Below are 18756 nucleotides of genomic sequence, written 5' to 3'. Positions count from 1 at the left end.
GGCTTGTTTGGGCCCGATTTTTTGACCGTTATTTCTTTATTTCAGCCGTCATATTTCACTTCTTCTTTCACAGGTGGACCCCACTTTTCTCCTACGGTCAAAAAATCAATTCTCAAAATTACTCCCAAACAGACTCATATAACTTATTTCAAAACTCAAAAGCAAGGTTTAAAATTTCGAAAAAATGTATTATTAAATTTTATTTATGAAATAATTAATTAAAAATATATTTTATTAATTAAATATATTAAAGTCACAATTTTATATAATTTGATCATAAATTTTGAATTAATTGGTCACGATTATTTTTCAGTTACGAACAAAAAATTTTATAAGTTACAAATTATTTCACGGTTGCAAATCAAAATTTTTATCTATCACAATTTATACACCGATTATAAATAAAAAAATTTATAGTTCACAACTTATATATCAATCACAAATTTTGCAAGTCATGATTCAAAATTTTTCACCACCTTAGGTCATCTTCAACGCTGCACCGAAATTTGCACAATTTTGTATCAAATTTTGCACCAAACCAAAATTCTTCTCCAACCATTACGTCAAAACTTACATAAAATAAACAGTGATTTATTATTTTATTCATTCTTTCAATTTTTGACAATGTATTTATTTAAAAAATTATTTATTTATTTATTTTATAACTATATAAATTACGAAATCATAATTTCATTAAATTAACAAATATATTGATTACTAAATTATTCACACGTTTTATATATCATGTTAAATTGACAAAAATAATTAATTATATTATTAATTTATGATAAATAATTACGTTAAATTTATAAAAATAATAAACTTTAATAATATAAACTTTACGTTAAATTAACAACTACGTTAATTATTATTTGATTATATTATTAAAAATAATAAACTTTAAAAGTAAACTTTACGTTAAATTAACAATTATGTTAATTATTATTTGATTACATTATTAAAAATAATAAACTTTAATAATATAATTAATAGTGTAATTAATTATCATCATCATTATTATTATAGATAAAAAATGACACAAATATCCATAACTATTATATTTGAAAAATGAAAAATAAGGACAAAATGGACATTACACCATTTGATACAAAAAATGGTGTAATGAATAGTGTTGCACATTTTGCACAAAAATTTGGTGCAATGGTTTGAGGAAGTTTGCACCAATTTTTGGTGCAATAGGACATGTATTGGAGATGCCTTTACAACCACTATCACCAACAAGATCCAACAAAATTGTCGCCTACCATTACCTAAAAAACACCACCACATTAGATCCACAACAAAAGCCTCACCACAACCATCATTCCAACACCGTCAACAACCAAATGCTACAGCACAACACCATCACAATGATATGTGCCACCGACAGAACTACCATGACAGTTGCACTTCCACCGACGACGTTGAGCAACGAAAGGCACAATCGTTGAACGGCTACTGGTGTGTCGTTGCTGTGCACCAAGTAGCGACGAATTGTGCCCTGTCGCCAACGTAGACTTGTTTCTCTATTCACCATCTCCTCTGTTTCACCTAATCTATTTTGTGTGGCGTTGATAGTTGAGGGAAAGATGGTGGATTTGTGGTGGTAATGGCGTCGACAGAGGAAGGGGCTGCGGCTTTGGGGATCTTTTTGGTGGGTGTGGTGCTGGTGAGGTTGTGTCGATGGTGTGGTGGTGGCGACAGCGAGAAACGGCTAGAGAAAAGGGAGAAGGTGGGATAGAGATGAGAGAGAATGGAGATGATGAAAATAATTAGGGTTTTGGTGTGTGTGGTTGGGTATGGGCTAAATGGGATGAATATGTATATTATATTTTGTAATATAATTATTTATATTTAAAATTTTAATTATTATCTGATTTTTGAAATAAAAACTTGTAAATCTTAATTTTGAAATGAAAAGTTTAAAATTCTAATGGGCTGTAATTTTCACTTGTTTTAACGAGGCGAGAGCCCATTTTTATGTTGTCGTGAAATTTGTTTAGATGAGTACTTACTTTACAATTAAATATATGAAATATACTATTTATACATAATATGAAGTTCATAAAGGTGTTCACTCCCTTTACATGGAGGGGGACGAAGTCCATATAAGGGGAGTAGACATCTTTATGAACACTTTAATATATGTGTAGCATCACCTCTAAAAATATTGACTCCTTAATAAACTCCACAAGATGCTTTAACTAAATTTGTCTTTTATTATTGTTTCTGTTTTGATGTCATAAAAAAATTACTCGTAATCCCATTATGTGTCTTGACCATAAATTGTGACCCATTCTCATAAAGCTAAACATACTATAAAGTTATTATGTATTTATTGTTTTAAAAGATGCTTCTCGATTCACGTTTTTGGCAATCTTGCCTTGAGAGACAGGCATACTATCAACTAAATACATGCACCAAGATATGTACAAACAATCTGTTATCAAGATTAATGTGTATCTGTGTTGTATAAATACTCAATGGCTAAAATACATTAGATTAAAACCTACTTCGAACCATTTGAGAGTTCAACTTGACTTTGTCTTTGTCAGATTAATTAAATAGTTCAGAATAGATGGTTGACCCACAAAATCTATCATTATGGGTCCGACCATGGGAGACATTATCTGAAACCATCAATGATACGACTAAAAAAGGTGTTCCCCTAGACAGAGGCACCGTCCCTGACAACTAATCAAAAGAAAGCCGTGATGACTATAGTTTAGGCATTATGATAACCCTTTTACAATCGAACTTCTCAGCCAATCAAATCTATTCAAAATGGATGATAATACACAAATTAAAGTCAAACATTGTAGTTTGATATGATCAAAATGACAAATATATATGCGACAATCTATATTAAAGCGAACGGATGAATGAGAATAGGGTGAGCTATCAAAAATTTCTCTGTAGTACCATAAACAATTTTTAGCAAATCACTCTCTAATTTTGTTCAATTCTAGTACATATATAACCGTATTTCCTTTCAAATTTCTTTAAATTGATGAAGTAGTGTCACATCATTTTTCATCATCAACGGCATTAATTGCTCCTGATATTGTTAGCCCCCGTTTAAGCCCAATTTATGGGTCAAAAATGTATTTTATAATGAAAAATTTTGAGTTCACGTGTAAAATTATTTTATGGGATAATATATGATTGAAAATGAGGAAACTTAATATAAATAGTACCAGAAATGCTGTTTGTATAGCATGTATATGCTGTAAATTTTTACAGCCCTCTCATAAATGTGGGGCCCGTGATTATTTTAATCGTGGATCCCACTCTTATATGTGAGAAGGTTGTCAACAAAGCTGTATAATGTCGTGTACGTGTAGCATTTTTCAAATAGTACACACCTATTACCTCAATTAGCAACTGTGCAAACTCTGCAGCTCCATAACCAGATGTCAAATTGTCACTAAACAAATCCTGTATAATCTTAATTAAACCAAATCATGTTGCCCACCTTTTGATTAAAAAAGTCTATGGAATTTATTGAAAGTTTCAAAATAAAGAGATCAGAATAAAATCATGAAATAAATTAATTTACAATGTTACCGCAATAATTATATGAATCAAACTTGATTATGCAAACAACAAAATAATCCAAATCCTGGATCATTTTTTCCTGAAAAATAGGATAGAAATTCTGCAGAGACACGTTCATTTTGATAAACTATTCAGATCGTGAAAATCACTTCTCATTTATTTTTTTCCTCTCTTATATATAGGGAGATGCCATTTCTTCATCCTGTCAAAAAAATTCCTTTTTTTTCCTCAATTAAAATTCAAAAATTTCCTTCAATTTCACCCATCCGCGTTTCAGTTCTTCCATTTTACTAGAAAGATTGAATCTTTGACAAACCCACATTTCAAATCATGCATATGCGTAGAATATGCATGTAACATCGTGTAGTTGATTCATGAATTTGGGGTTTGTTGTGATGTGTAATTTGGGGATGAATATCTGGCGATGGCAATGAGGGTAGAGGTAGAGGTAGAGGGAGATGGAGGTGGTAAGATCAGAAAGGGACATTGATAAATTGCCGTTATTGCAGGGGCAGGCGGTTCAGAGATCAAGATTACAAGCTTGGTTTATCAGAATTTGTTCTAGCATTCTAATATGGACCTGTTTGGTTCAGCTTGTCACAGTTGGGGAACTGTGGCATCCTCGGCTATTCACCGGAGAATTGGGATTTAGAAAAATGTCGGTTGGTGGAGAAGAATCCCTACCTTCTTCACCCCCACCCCCGGTTCCTTCTAGTGAGTAATCTCTTTTTGCTAATTTGAACTTGTTTTTGAGTGGTGCATTATTGCCTACATGAATTTATATTCAAATCTGTGATGTCTATGTCAGTTAAATAGTAATGATGTATACATTCATGTATATAGTTATTAGGTCCTATATTGAATATATAAGTTAGTGAAACTCATAGATAAGGTTGTGACTGGGAATTTTTACCTAAAACCAGGACTAATATTTGTGGGCAATTTGATGAATATGAAAGTTTGCATCATCAGGCTGAGATAGTTGGGGTAACTAGATGCGTTCTCAAAGTCGATAGGACCTAAGTTTTATGCTTCTGTACCAATCGAGGTAATTTGCAATATTGGCAAACAATGAGGAGGAATCTCATATTATACAAGCTATAAATCTACTGGTATCATACATAAATAACCCCACTTAAATTTTGGCTTCCGATTTTCGCATTAAATGAATGGTGCCAGTTGTTGAAAAGCCACTTCTCTCTCTCTCTAAAAGAGTAGAATAATTGCAGAACTTAGGATAAATTTGAAAATCCAATAGCTGTGGTGTTGTACTTTCTTGTACTGTTTAAGATTCAAGTCTAATATACTGCAGGAAATTACAGAAGTAATGGTTTTCTTAAAGTCTCTTGCAATGGCGGCTTGAATCAAATGCGCTCAGAGGTTTGTATTTTTAGTTTCATTCTTTATTCTCTTGTTAACTACATAAGTTTCGCCTCAACTAATTGGCAACCTGAACTTTCAGATTTGTGACATGGTCACAATTGCTAGGCTGTTAAATCTTACTTTGGTTGTTCCCGAGCTTGATAAGGCATCATTCTGGGCTGATCCTAGGTATATTTTACTATGGAAAAGTAGTCACGCACATGCATAGAAATCTGTCATTTATTCCTTTCTGCAGCTTGAAACTCTGTTATTTTACTTGCAGTAATTTTGAGGATATTTTTGATGTGAGACATTTCATTGATTCATTAAGAGATGAAGTTCGAATTATTAAGAGGTTGCCCAAGAAGTTTGGGGCAAGATATGGATTTAAACCGCTTATAATGCCTCCTGTAAGCTGGTCAAATGAGAAATACTATTTGCAACAGGTTTGTATATTTCTTTTATCATGAATATTTTCGTGGCATAAGCAAGTTCCTTGTGCGTACAATGTTAATTTGTAAGTGTTAATTTGTAAGTCAATGTACATTGTGCATTTTACTTCCCTTGAACTTCTGCCAAGATAATTCCCCTTATTTGTTAATCCTTATTTATATTCGTCAACTGCCATCAACAATTCCATGTCAGCATCACCTAATTTACAAATGATATGTGGCTAGCCCTTTTGGTGCATGACAACGGAAAAAATTTAGCAGTTTGGTGTCTAAGGCTTTACATGCTTTTCTATGTAGTGATTCATGTTTGCAACATGAGAAGGAGAATACGATTTTTAGGTAAGCATCATTGCTTGCACCAGTGGCTATAAAGCAATAAGTGTCAGATTTATATTGGTTCTCGAGAAAAACCTCCATAAGAAGAATAGGTTTTGAAGTCTTGCTTGATTGAGAGACTAACAGCCAGTTTTTTCTGTTGTTAACTTTGCATAACTGATGGGAATCACTGGTGAACGTAAAGAAAACAATGGAATAATGAGAGCCCAAAGGGTTTGTATTGATTGAAGGAAAAGATTACAGAAAACTGGAATGATAAATTGCAGCCTTTAGAGAGGACTGTGTCTATCCTATATCTCACTTTAATCACAAAAGTCATGCCCCTTCTATTCTCACATCTACTATTTATAAGCGTGTTAAAGCAGATTTTGGTTACAACACAGCCTTCCTAACAGAATCAGTTGCTGCCCCCACTCACTCCATTCTTCTTGATTCTTATGGAATAAGTTTGCTTGATTGGGGGCCTATCAATTACCCTCCCCAATTCAGCCACCTTGTCCTTAAGGTGGAAAGTGGGAAATTGTAGGCTGATTAGGCTGTACGGCTCCCAAGTGGCTTCCATTGGAGACAACCCTTTCCATTCTATCACGACTTCCATATCATCAGCATTATTTGATAAGGCACCTCGGGCTCCCAACACCGCCTCTGGCTCCACTACTAACTCCCAATCCGTGCCAAGATTGAGTGGTCAGATGATGCTCCCCGACCGCTTTCCGCAATTGCGATACATGAAAGACCGGGTGAATTTAAGGTTCCAGGCGATAGGTCTAGTTTATAGGTGACCTTTCCCACCTTAGCCACGATTTTAAAAGGCCCGTAGTAGTGAGGAGCCAGCTTTTCATTGACTTAGTGTGCCAAAGTTTTGCGATGATACGACTTCATTTTTAGTGGGTGTTTGGTAGGGATTAAAATTAGATTTTTGAAAGAAGTTTTTGAAATGTGTGGTTGAAAAGTTGTAGGTCCCATAAAATACGTGGTTAAAATTTAATATTGACTTTGAATTTAGATTTTAATCCAAAAAACCAAGCTCTTAAATACTCTAAATCACTTGCTGGAAAATCCACTGCACGTCGATGCTTATTAGCCATGTTCTTCATTTGCTATTGAGCTCGTTGCAAGTGAATTTTGAGCTCCTTCAAGACCGTGTCGCGTTCTACTAACTGCTGGTCCAAGGAAGAAAAAATGGTGGTGCCTTTCTCGAATGTAATAGAGATGAATGCTCTTTCCCATATAGTATGCGAAAAGGTATCAGTTGTGTAGATACATGGAATGAAGTGTTATATGATAGTTCTGCCAGAGACAAAAAACGGTACCATTCTTTTGGTCTGAATGCAGCAAAGCAGCGCACATATGTTTCGACCCCCGATTAACCACTTCCGTTTGACCGTCAACTTGTGGGCGATAGGCTGAACTATCTTTTAATTTCTTCCCCTGCAGGCGAAACATTTCGCTTCAAAATTTGCTCAAGCATACCTTATCCCTAATACTATCGAGCATGGCATCCTATGCATAACCTCACCTCTGCACCGATGTTCATCACATAATGAAATACCTATAGTGCACATGCCATTGACAGAAGATCATGATGTCTTATCAGGGAATTATTTGATTCTATTTTCGAAAGCAAAATGGTGTCCTAGCCATTTAAATAGTTGCACACCACTAATTGCATTGAATTTATTTGTAACCTTTTGCAATCAAATTATGAATTTTGTTTGGGAAAAAAAAATTAGAATTCATGTCATTATAGTTTGAATTGGATGTCCAAAAAGTTTTAGAATGAGGATAGAGGTTGAAATATATATCAACAAATAAAAGCATTTTGGGAAGTAAACTATTATGTTTAGTTGCAATATAATGGAGAGAGAGCAAACAAGCTTTAATCAAGACATCAAAATTTTGTTTCCCTTTTACTTTTTCTTTTGTGTGATCCATTTATTGCTTATAAATGGAGTTCTTGAAAGTTTATTTTTAGTGTGGGAATCTTAACACTTGCTACTACAGTGATGCTATTCTTCAGTTAATTTTTGTTGCGCTGGAATAGAACGAGACATTTTGTTCTTATGTTTTAGATTCCACATGCAGATTTTGCCTCTCTTCAGCCAGCATAAGGTTATATACTTCAACAAAACAGATGCTCGACTGGCAAATAATGGGATCCCTCTTGAGCTTCAGAAACTCAGGTGTCATGTCAATTTCCAGGCGCTAAAGTTCACACCTGAGATTGAGGCTCTGGGAAACAAGTTGGTTCATATTCTTCAAGAAAAGGGACCATATTTAGCATTGCATCTCCGATATGAAATGGACATGTTGGCTTTCTCAGGTTGTACTCATGGCTGTACTGTAGAGGAGGCTGAGGAACTCAAACGGTTAAGGTAACTTCGATGAAATTGATTCATTGTTTGAATGGAAAGAAACAAAATTACCTGTTCGTAGTTGCCATTTCGGAAAGTAATCAAAGATCTTATATGGTACAACAAATCGATGATGAAGAAATGATCATAATGTCGTTCATGATATGAGCATTGTCTGTGATTGATTATTTTCAATTTTAGATTGTTTTGCATTTTCACTGTTACTATTTTTCCCGGATTCAGTGTTTAGGGTTTTAAACTTCTTAGTTTTCTTCAATTTCCCACCTTCTGCACACTTAAATTTTCATTTTTACATTATATTATCAAAACAGGTATGCATTTCCTTGGTGGAGGGAGAAAGAAATAGTATCAGAGGAAAGGAGATCTCATGGCTTATGTCCTCTTACCCCAGAGGAGACGGCTTTGATTCTGCGAGCATTGGGATTTGATAAGGAAACCCAAATCTATATTGCATCTGGTGAGATCTACGGAAGTGAACGCAGACTTACTTCTTTAAGAGCTGCCTTTCCAAGGATTGTGAGTGATGCTGCTTACTTCTCTTTCTTTCTATAGCATGTTGGGTAAGGTGGACTAGACATAAGACATTGCATAATATTGAGAAAGAAAAGAAAGTTAAAATCTTGTCCATTGCACTGTTCAGCCATTTGCAATATTGGATAGACCAAGTATGGGTTTATTGTTTTCTTAGGAGGAAATCATTAGGGGTGATTATCATATCCGCTCAACTTTTTGGTTTCTCGGGATGCCTTAAATTTGTACGTTTGTAAACGACATGACCATAGTTTTCGCGTGCTTGTAAACAAGTCATTTATGTGCCTTATCTATTGCTTCTAGTTTTTTCGTTTTGCAAACTTATTGTTTCTCTAAATATTAGTCATTGTGATTTCAGGTTAAAAAGGAAATGCTGCTAGATCCCAAAGATTTGCTGCAGTTTCAGAATCATTCATCTCAAATGGCAGCCCTCGATTTTATGGTTTCTGTTGCTAGTAATATTTTTATTCCCACATATGATGGAAACATGGCAAGAGTCGTGGAAGGTCATCGTAGGTACCATCTATGAGCTTAGCAATGTGGATTATCTGTATTAATAGGCTATTCTATATCTGTTAGACAGTTGTGTTTCCATCTTATGCAGGTACCTTGGTTTCAAAAAAACCATCAAACTGGATCGCATAAAGCTTGTAGAGTTGTTGGATTTACTTCAAAATGGGACACTCACCTGGGATGAGTTTTCAGCTGCGGTACAAGTGGCCCATGAGAGAAGAATAGGACAGCCAAGTCAACGTAAGGTTATTCCAGACAAGCCGAAAGAAGAAGATTACTTCTATGCGAATCCTCAAGAATGCCTTTGTGAAAGCATTAGTTGTGACGACTTATCAAGTCCTGGTAATGCAACTACAATCATATGATACATTGCTGTAAAATCTTTTTTTTTTTTTGGCATCGATCTGTCAATACATGTGGTGAAAGTGAGGTTAACTATGCCACTCCAATAATCTGAGACTTGTTTTGATGGATACATGCACTCAAAAACGAACTGTCGACTGAAGTTGCTGCTGGTTCCTATCAAGAATTGATCATCGTTTGTGAAGAATTCTCAAGAAAGAAGGAACTTTTAAGCTAAAAGATAATTGAAAAGATTCAAAATGTCTTCATTCATTTTGTTAATATGTAATTTTATTTTCTTCTGCTGATAGAATAATGCCGTGTAATTTTGGATATTGTCATTCATACAGAAATTTCCTCGTTAATTGCTATACCAGAAAATGTTGTGCATGCTCGTGGTCTTTAACAATGGCTATATTCTCTATCTTCCAAAGGCTATAATAATATGTACTTGGCCTTGGGTCTGAGGCGCGCACAGCCCCTTATAGGACCGTGTCATGTACTGTGAAGGGCTGGCTAGCTTGGATCCTTTGCACCCCTAGTCCCTATTCCACACCTAAACTAGTCTTTTCTGTGCATTTCGCAGTGGTCTAGGATAAAAATTGTTTGTTTGAGTAATCAAGATTTATACAAGTTACAAATGGTAAGCATGAATTCAAATCTATAAGTTTTATATTTTAGAAAGCATTTTCAAGCAAATCTTTAAATCTTGGGGGTAATTTTCAATCTCTATATATACTGCATAAATGGTTATCAGTAAAAGAAGATAGGTGTAAAAAGAGGGAGAAGGAGAAAGAACTTTTCTGTCTAATACTTTATTCAATTCAGAAATCTGCAGCCTTTTTATATAGGCTAATACACAACAGAAATAACAAAAAAAATATACATTGACCTGGAAGTAATGATGTATGCCTCACCCTATTCCACTCTTGGTTTTTGTTGATTAACAAGTAGAAATTCATGCTGAGCGTCCACCTAGATACACATGATCTTGACCAAATTCAGTAGGGTAATAGTAAAACATACTGCGGTTGTTTGAACAATTTTAGTACGTAAAGATGAATTTAACTATATTTCACAGGCAAAAATTACAACGAAAAAGATGGTGAAATGCAGATATCATGTATCAAGATAATAATTATATGATAAAATGATCTGAAATTTGAAAAACTGGAGCTGAATCCACAAAATATGCAACCGCAAAACATAAATTTCCGATCCTCAAAACATTCCTGGATTGAATAGAAGGATTATCTTCTTCGATCCATGACTTCTACCTGTAGCTTTCTTTGATGTGGTATTACATGATGATGCCTCTCGACCATAATCAGATTCACAGTACCTACTTCGGCTCCCAGAAGATTATATCACCTTGTTCCCCAACCAGACCAAGATCTTTGAGCCTCCTTTCTTGGTAATATTCAAGTTCATCCAATTCCAATTCCCTCTCTCTAAAGATATCATCAATCTGTTGCAATACCTTTTTCTCTCCCACTCTTATTCCAACAGCTATTTCAAGCCTTGGACTTAGATTTCCTCCCTCTTTCAGCTTATCATCCTGCATTTTACCTTGTTAGTACATTTACCATTTGTAAAAACTTAAAATTATTAAGATTAGTAACTCTAATTCGAAACTAGGATAAAGTTACCTCTTCGATGGTGGTATGATAGCCAGAAAGTGCAGATTTGCATGCATTCCGAACCACTTGACATACAAGCTCCTCATTGGCACGGCTAATAGGCAACTCGAGGTGACCCCAAATAGTGTTTCTGAAAATCGACTCCAGAAGAAATGCATCTGTTCCTCCAAGTGCTACCAGCCGTAGATATGGAAGCATAGCAGGTGGAAGAGGTTGTCCCAACTTAATGTCAAAGTATGCAGTTTCTCCTAAACCATTTAACTCGGCTATATCCAACTTGTCACCAAAAAAAACATCCGAATCTGATATTTCTAGTGTCAATGTGAATGCATCACGATCTGACTTGGAGTCAATGAACCCATAGTCCAGAGCCGTATCAGCATTGCTCTTATTCAAATCATATTGGATAAAAACCTGCCAGAATTACCAATAACTTGAACCCCATTACTGATTACATTGTCTCACTAAGTGATTATTCATGTACCCTTTCATTTGGTCCATTCGAGGAAATAGGACAATATTAACTCAATATCTGCATTGCATTAGCTGTTTCATGTTTATCATTTGTGGTATATGTTGCTCTTGTAGCATCTAAGTCGGAATAAAAGAAGTCAACAGAAATAGGCAATGAAATTCACCTGTTCGCCAGCCTTGAGTGGTAACGGGCTCCTTAAAGAAAAGAGGTAATCCCAGGAAAAAAGACCTGCTGGTCCTCTAACCTCATAAGCATGATCTTCTGTAGTAACTCGGGCACTGTGATTGACCTGAGGTTCCAAGAACGTCAAAAAAGGCATGTAAATCATAGATCTCTGGAGAAATTTCATCTAGTGTAGTAACATTATATATTGTCAAAGTATTAGGAGAAAAAATGAATCTTCAACGATATCTAATCTATCGCTCATCGTATTTCATACTAAAACTTGAAATTTACAGCTATTTAAAGGCAAAACCCCAAGGCCTTGAGATCTCACCAAGTCTGCAAAGGGGATGATCACTAGATTTTGATTGCGAAGACGAGAAAATGCCCTCGATCTGAGTATCCCAAATGCCCAAAAGAAATCATCTAATGTTATTGGAATAGGGAAGAGCTGCTTGTTTGGAATTATGATTTCTTCTTCAACTTTCAAGAACTCATTTTGCACATACTCTTTCACACCCAATGTTGTGCTCAATAGTTGTGTTCCTGCAAAACCTCAGATTAATTACAAGTTCAGTTATGTATTTCCGGAACAACCAGCAGCTGAAATAAACTGCTGAAATAATATTCTTTAAGGCCCTTGACGCAGTTCTATGAAAAAAAATGTTTCGATAATAAGTTAATTTTTCTTCTTTTTTATTGTGAACTTATGTTGAAAGTAACTCTTAGCTTATTGTCATAAGAGAAACAATCATTTTCTGTAAGCTTTAAATCATTTTAATCAAACAAATTATCGTTTTTTTAGGTAAACTTATGCTGAAAGTAACTCTAGAAACGATAATTTTCAGTAAGGTTTAAATCATGTTAATCGAACAACGTGCATCAGGAAGAAATCACACTACCTTGAATCTCAGAAAGCTCCTCTTCTGACCTGCACTGGAATAGCATACAAAACAATACATATCAACATAAAACTACAAATCCATAGAAATTCAAAACGTAAAAATATGTGTACACACATTAAAATAATGTTCGACCATGCTTAAAAGTACTTTTTTTGAATGCCCGAAAAAGTCGGAGTTTAAACTAGGCGAAACATGCTGAACGTTCTTAAAAAAGGAACATAAATTTATAGACAAATTTTGAACATAACCCACCAAAATATTGTGGAATTAGTATACTCTGGAAGAATATCAATGTAATTTTTCCACTTAGAGTCCTCCCTAAACCTCTCTCTGAGAAAAAACAGAGCAACAGAAATCCAAGGCTTCAACGCAGAGCAAACATTTCCAATCTCTGATTCCAAAACGGTGTTAGGATTGATCCAATACTTCTTGGGCACCTCTAAAATGACCTCATTTTTAGCAACGTCCCTTGTGGCCACCAGTCCAAGGCCCTCAGGCACCACCCCCGGCCGCACCGGAGTCTTGGCTGACACCACGCCTTCATCTTTTAGCCACTGCCAGAAAGTCTGCACTGTTTGTGGGACTTTTGAGTCAGTTTCTGCTGACAGAACTGAATTTACATATAATGATCTTTTCTTGAAATAAATACAAGTTGAATTTTGTTTCAATAAAGAAAATTGTAGTTTTGGGGTTCTGGGAGGAGAGGGAAGAGAAGAGGAAGTTGAAGGGTAAAGAGAGAAGAAAGTGGCCATTTTCCCCTCTTTATTCTTCACAATGTTTTTGCAGAGGTTGCTGGATCAGCTTGCATCGAGAGGTTGAGGATGAGGCTGCAAAAGGACAGTGTGAAGCTTCTCTTAAAGGATAATTCTTTTTTCAAATTTTTTGTTTGGCTATGCTTAAATTATTTTCTTACAAGCTATAAGCATAAAGGTGAGTTGTTTTCAAAATAGGTTTTGTTCTTAATATTTATTTTTTGTTTATTCATTTGTTGTAAATATGTAAATTTAACATTTAATTTTAAACAAAGACAATCTAACTTAAATGGATTTATTTGTTATGAATAAGACAATCAATTTAAAGAATCAGAGTACGATCATAATTTTTTTATAATTCAAATAAAAAGTTCTACGCCTTTTGAGTATTTTATACCTTCAATATTTTTATGCTACCAGTATTTCTTAAAAGTAACTCGAAATATGAGTACATAACACCTTTTCCCTCTTTATTTTTTCCTTGATTTTTGTTTTGTAGATATTAATTATAAATATCACATCTGTAGCACTTTACTTTTATGACATGTTTGATATAATAAATTAAATAAAATTTGACGAAGTAAATATCGAATAGTATTATACATCTCTCTTCTTTAATATTGTCTAATATAACACGTTAAATCTTTAATTCTTAACAATGAATCATTGAAAGTTCAATATTAATTTTTTTATGCACAAAAAAAATTATTTCTTAAAAATGCTTGCATAAAATTATTTCTCAAAAGGTGAGAATCTCAATTCAAACTTCTCACAAATGTCACTTTGAAAATTTTAAGTGAAAATGTCATTCAAAATCTATATTTTTCAAAACAATCAAAGAAAATTTAAGTAAAAAGGTCATTCAAAGTCTATATTTTTCAAAACAATCAAAGAAGGAAAAGTCCGAGAAAAACACTGTCCAAGCAGACGTTCGATGCGTCCAGCACTCGAATTTTTAACCTTCTAAAATTCTGAGATGCAACGATTAGTTCAGTGTCCAGTTCATAAGCGAACATCCGGTTGGACAGAATTTTTGACGTTTAACTGCTATAAATGCCATCTCAATTTGCATTCAATAATTGACCTTTCAAGTGAGATACTTTTGAGCAAGACTATTACACTCTTTCTTTATCAAATCAAATTATTTATTTTGAAAAAACTTTTGACTGAATTAACTTTTAAAAATCATTCTTCTCATCTAAGTTGTTCTTACCTAAAACTTGAATTTCATTCATTGCTAGGCATTCAAGTGTTTGCCTACTTTTTTTTTTGGTACTTCATTTTGATTATATTATTTATTATTACTCCTTAAATTTGTGGATCATATAGAGATCCTATAAAGCTCTATATTGTAAAAAGATAGATGTTTCTTGGTTTTAAATCATCAAAAGCACTGTAGAATGTTGAATTACATCATAAATCAATAAGTATAGCGGAAAAAAAACATTGTTCGTACCGGAGGACTTGAAAACGAGGGATGTAGATCATTGCTTTGGATTGAACCTCCATAATTACATCGTTTGCCTAATTGATCGAGAGTGGCCATGAAATTGGAAGTGGCCACACTCATCTTGTGGTACTAAGAAGAAATCAGATTTTGGTGCCCTCGGGGCACATCCCAAATGGCAAAGGACGGAATTCTGCAAGGCGAGCAGTTCAGAGGTCGCATGTTCGATTCATGGAGCTCTTAGAAGGCAGGATATTTCCTAGAAGGCAGGAGTTCTCTTGGAAGGCAAGACGCATACATGAGTTTGACTCGCTCGACACTTTGACAGTTCAGTTGAGAGAGCTCTTGGACCCTAGCCAATTTGTGGCACAACCCGCGATTTACCTGGTTTGCGTAAAGAGGGGCTGGATCGTAGGCCCTAGGATTAGTCGCTGTAAAATGGACACCTAGGTATCAAAAAAAAAAAAAAAAAGAAATCAGATTTTGGTGTTGAACTGGGGTTAGCCACTGGTTTAGATACAAGGTTATGAGCCTCATTAGACGAGACCTAGTTAGTAGATCAAAATAGTTTGCCACATAAGTCCCAATAATAATCACCGGAGTGACCTACATGATCACAATGAGTACATTTTTGTGGTCCACGATTTCCCAAATGACCACTACCTCTAATGTCTCGTCCACCCGGGAGCTAACACCACGGCCACCCTGACTTCTACGTCCACCCCTGATTGAGCCACCCTAAGTAATAAAAATAGAATGATCTCCTTTGGGTATACTATCCGAGAGAGTAGAGCACTGAATACGAGAAAATGTCTCTACTAAATTGGGAAGCTCTTTTTTACCTAATATTTGTGCTCGGGTGCTTCAAATTCTGGTGGAAGACCAATACAAAATTTAACAATATTGATATTTTCCTTCTGTTTTTCCATAACTTTCAAATCAAGAGACAAATGTTGATGTATATTCCTCTCTTGACACACTGTCAAAAGCTTATTATAATATTCTATAAGACTGGAGGAGCCATTCTCAAGTCTAAAGTATTTTTTACATGTCTCCTAGATTCGAGTAATATTTTTGATCTTAGAATGTATATGTTAAAGATGCTCCCAAATTTGCTTAGCTCTAGACATACAGAGGCAGGATCACCGATATGAAGTTCAATACTACTGATCATAAGTCCATTAATAGCACTATTCTTTTGATCCCACTGATCATTGAGAGTAGAATTAACATTTGCAGAATCACTGTCTAGAAACTTACGACTTGTTTAAAATTAATTGGTTAAATAAACCTTTACCACCCAAAAAAGGACCTCTAGCACCTGGTCCAGTAATTGTAATTTCTTTGTCATGAGTCCAATTTGGTTGAACATCTCCATTTTGAATGACATGATACTATTCATAAACCAGCCCAACAATAAATTCAATAGAAATTTAATAACCTCAACAATCTAATAATTATACTAACCCAATAATAGACCCAATAACTAAATGACCCACAAACTAACCAATAGCCCCCCCAAAAAATAAAATCACAAACTAGGGCCCAATAATAAACTTGAACCCAAAACCCAACAATAATTAAAGCCCAATCACAATAACTTGTTAGCCCAACAATTGAAATAACTCCAAAATAATTAAGGAAAAATTTCATAAGTAAGACATTAAGTATGGTATATTTTAAAATTAAGAAAACAAATTTCAAATTTCAAAAATCAGATTTTTATTAAAATTTATTTATGATTTAATTAATTAATTTATTAAATATATTTAAGTCACATATCCATACAATTTGATCACAAATTAACAATTTAATTAGTCACTTATTATTTTTTGGTCACAAATCAGAAATTTTATGCCACAAATTATTTTACGATCACGATTCAAAAAAATTTTAGGTCACAATTTGTTCATCGATCACAAATAAAAAAATTAATTAGTCACGGATTAATTTTTAGTCACAACTTATTTTTCGATCACAAATTAAAAATTTTATAGGTCACATTATTTTTCGGTCACGAATAAAAAAAATTGCAGGTCACAGATCACAAATATTATAGGTCACAACTTATTAGACTGTCACAAATTATTAATTTTTTAGGTCACAATTTATTTATTTTATTGGTCACAGATTAACTAATTCATTGGTCATAATCAACCAAATAACCTGTAACCATCACCAACACTTACGACCACCACTTCAACACTGCCTCTAACAGCACCATCACCACCATCGCCACCAAAACCACCACCATAGTGTTTACAAATTAACCAATTTATTGATCACAACTTTCAATCAACCAATAAAATCGTGACAATCAGGTCCCCATTGCACCACCCCACCGCTAACATCCACCAATGACGCCGCCCACCACCACTACAACACCAACATTACCCACACCCCATCCCACCACCTTAAAGCACCGGCACTACTGCCAACACCAGGTTGCGTCACCAATGCCATTCCCATACATAAAACCACTTGCATCAAGAACCATCGCTGCCGACAACCGCACTAAGTAGATCGAATAAAAAATCGAGGTGCTGCAGTGACGGTACTAGGGGAGAGGGAGAGGAGAAAAGAGACGAAGGGAGAAAGCGCCACCGCCATTACATAAACAACTCGAACCGTCAGATCAACCACCACACAATCACCATCACCACCACCACCCAAAATCACCACCGCACAAGCACATCGCACCGCTATTACTCACCCAATTGCCAACTCCACCACCGCAAAATGCCACCACACAAAACACCACAGCAACCACGACAAATCGCGACAACACAAATACCATTGCTTGTGATGCCGCTTCAAATCGCTCTGTTGAACTCATCGTCACGACAGCGACGCTCACACAAGAGGAGTTGCAGTAGCAACAACTCAACGGCAATGAAGGCGATGGTGGAGAAAATGATGGGAGAGGAGAGAATGGCTTGGTCCTTTTTATGTTAGGGTTTGTGAATATAATTTAATTTATAATAATATTATTAATATATTGATTTATAATAATTAAATTAATTTCTAATTTGTGAATATACAAAACTTGAATTTGATTTTTGAAATGTTGATTTTAATAGTATGGTTTCCTGTAATTTCCACAATAATTAAAGCCCAGCAAATTTTGTTTTCAGCCCAAAATTTGAACCCATAGAGGCTGAACAAACACGATTACCACCCAAAGAAAACCTGTGCGCGCCCCTTTGCTTCAACAGAGGTGATAATCATCACATGAAATCCCACTCTTCGACGGTCAAATGACCAAGAAACCACAGAACAACGGAGTTACAGAATCACTATAGCAGATTGCCGATTGATAGAGTACCATCGTCGTTAATCGACGACAGAAATCATACTACTTGGGGCAAAGACTACAAGCCATTACTCAACCATATGGGACACCGACTAGAACACAGGAAGCGACGGACAATATTTTAGAAGCTGGCCGGAAAAAAATTGAAAAAAATTGGGGATGAAGTAGTGGCAAGGCAGCTTAAAAAAGGAAAAAAGGCAGACTACCAAGCCCAAGGAAATATTCTCTAATACTATGTTGAATGGGTTTGACATCAATTTTCTAGATAGAAGAAGGTTACGTTCTTCCCCTCTTTTTCCATAAATATACAGAAAATCACAAGTACAGATATGGAAATACAATAAATCAAACTATCCTATTGCCTAATTTACTTCCTTAACACACATCTATCTTCTTTAGTCTTGCCTAGTCTAAACAATGGGTTCTTAAGAGACATTCATCTAACTAGGAAAGCAAATGCTAAACTTGAGCAGCTTTGTTCCCGTAGATCATAAACTAGCCAGGATAAGCAATATTATTAAACCAGATAAAACAAGAAGCAATACACCCTTGTTTGAGCGCCCCCCCCCCCCCCCCCCCCCCCCCCGGCCCCA

At 35.1% G+C, this 18756-nt stretch overlaps 2 protein-coding genes across 2 annotated transcripts; one reads left to right on the top strand and one right to left on the bottom strand.

Moving 5' to 3' along the window:
• Positions 1-3537: 3537 nt before the first annotated feature.
• On the top strand, positions 3538-9840 carry LOC111398912 (O-fucosyltransferase 3-like). Its single transcript, XM_023026070.1, has 8 exons — positions 3538-4272; positions 4871-4938; positions 5021-5109; positions 5204-5366; positions 7794-8083; positions 8395-8599; positions 8973-9130; positions 9219-9840. The coding sequence occupies exons 1-8, from the start codon at positions 4017-4019 to the stop codon at positions 9490-9492; spliced, it is 1503 nt and encodes a 500-aa protein (XP_022881838.1). The 5' UTR covers positions 3538-4016; the 3' UTR covers positions 9493-9840.
• A 672-nt stretch (positions 9841-10512) lies between these two features.
• Positions 10513-13525, bottom strand: LOC111398907 (ribulose-1,5 bisphosphate carboxylase/oxygenase large subunit N-methyltransferase, chloroplastic). The gene is made up of 6 exons (XM_023026068.1): positions 12904-13525; positions 12649-12677; positions 12081-12292; positions 11748-11873; positions 11119-11523; positions 10513-11027 (listed from the first exon to the last, which is right to left on the bottom strand). The coding sequence occupies exons 1-6, from the start codon at positions 13401-13403 to the stop codon at positions 10812-10814; spliced, it is 1488 nt and encodes a 495-aa protein (XP_022881836.1). The 5' UTR covers positions 13404-13525; the 3' UTR covers positions 10513-10811.
• Positions 13526-18756: the final 5231 nt, after the last annotated feature.

Source organism: Olea europaea, chromosome 8 (assembly GCF_002742605.1).
Source record: "Olea europaea var. sylvestris chromosome 8, O_europaea_v1, whole genome shotgun sequence".
NCBI lineage: Eukaryota > Viridiplantae > Streptophyta > Magnoliopsida > Lamiales > Oleaceae > Olea > Olea europaea.
This window is presented reverse-complemented; position numbering and strand designations above follow the sequence as displayed.

Coding starts and splice junctions, on each gene's coding strand:
- LOC111398912 (XM_023026070.1), top strand. CDS start 4,017: ATGGAGGTGGTAAGATCAGAAAGGGACATTGATAAATTGCCGTTATTG. Junction 4,939..5,020: donor TGAATCAAATGCGCTCAGAG/GTTTGTATTTTT, acceptor CTGAACTTTCAG/ATTTGTGACATGGTCACAAT. Junction 8,600..8,972: donor GAGCTGCCTTTCCAAGGATT/GTGAGTGATGCT, acceptor TTGTGATTTCAG/GTTAAAAAGGAAATGCTGCT.
- LOC111398907 (XM_023026068.1), bottom strand. CDS start 13,403: ATGGCCACTTTCTTCTCTCTTTACCCTTCAACTTCCTCTTCTCTTCCC. Junction 11,874..12,080: donor TCATCCCCTTTGCAGACTTG/GTGAGATCTCAA, acceptor TTGGAACCTCAG/GTCAATCACAGTGCCCGAGT. Junction 11,028..11,118: donor ATCATACCACCATCGAAGAG/GTAACTTTATCC, acceptor GGTAAAATGCAG/GATGATAAGCTGAAAGAGGG.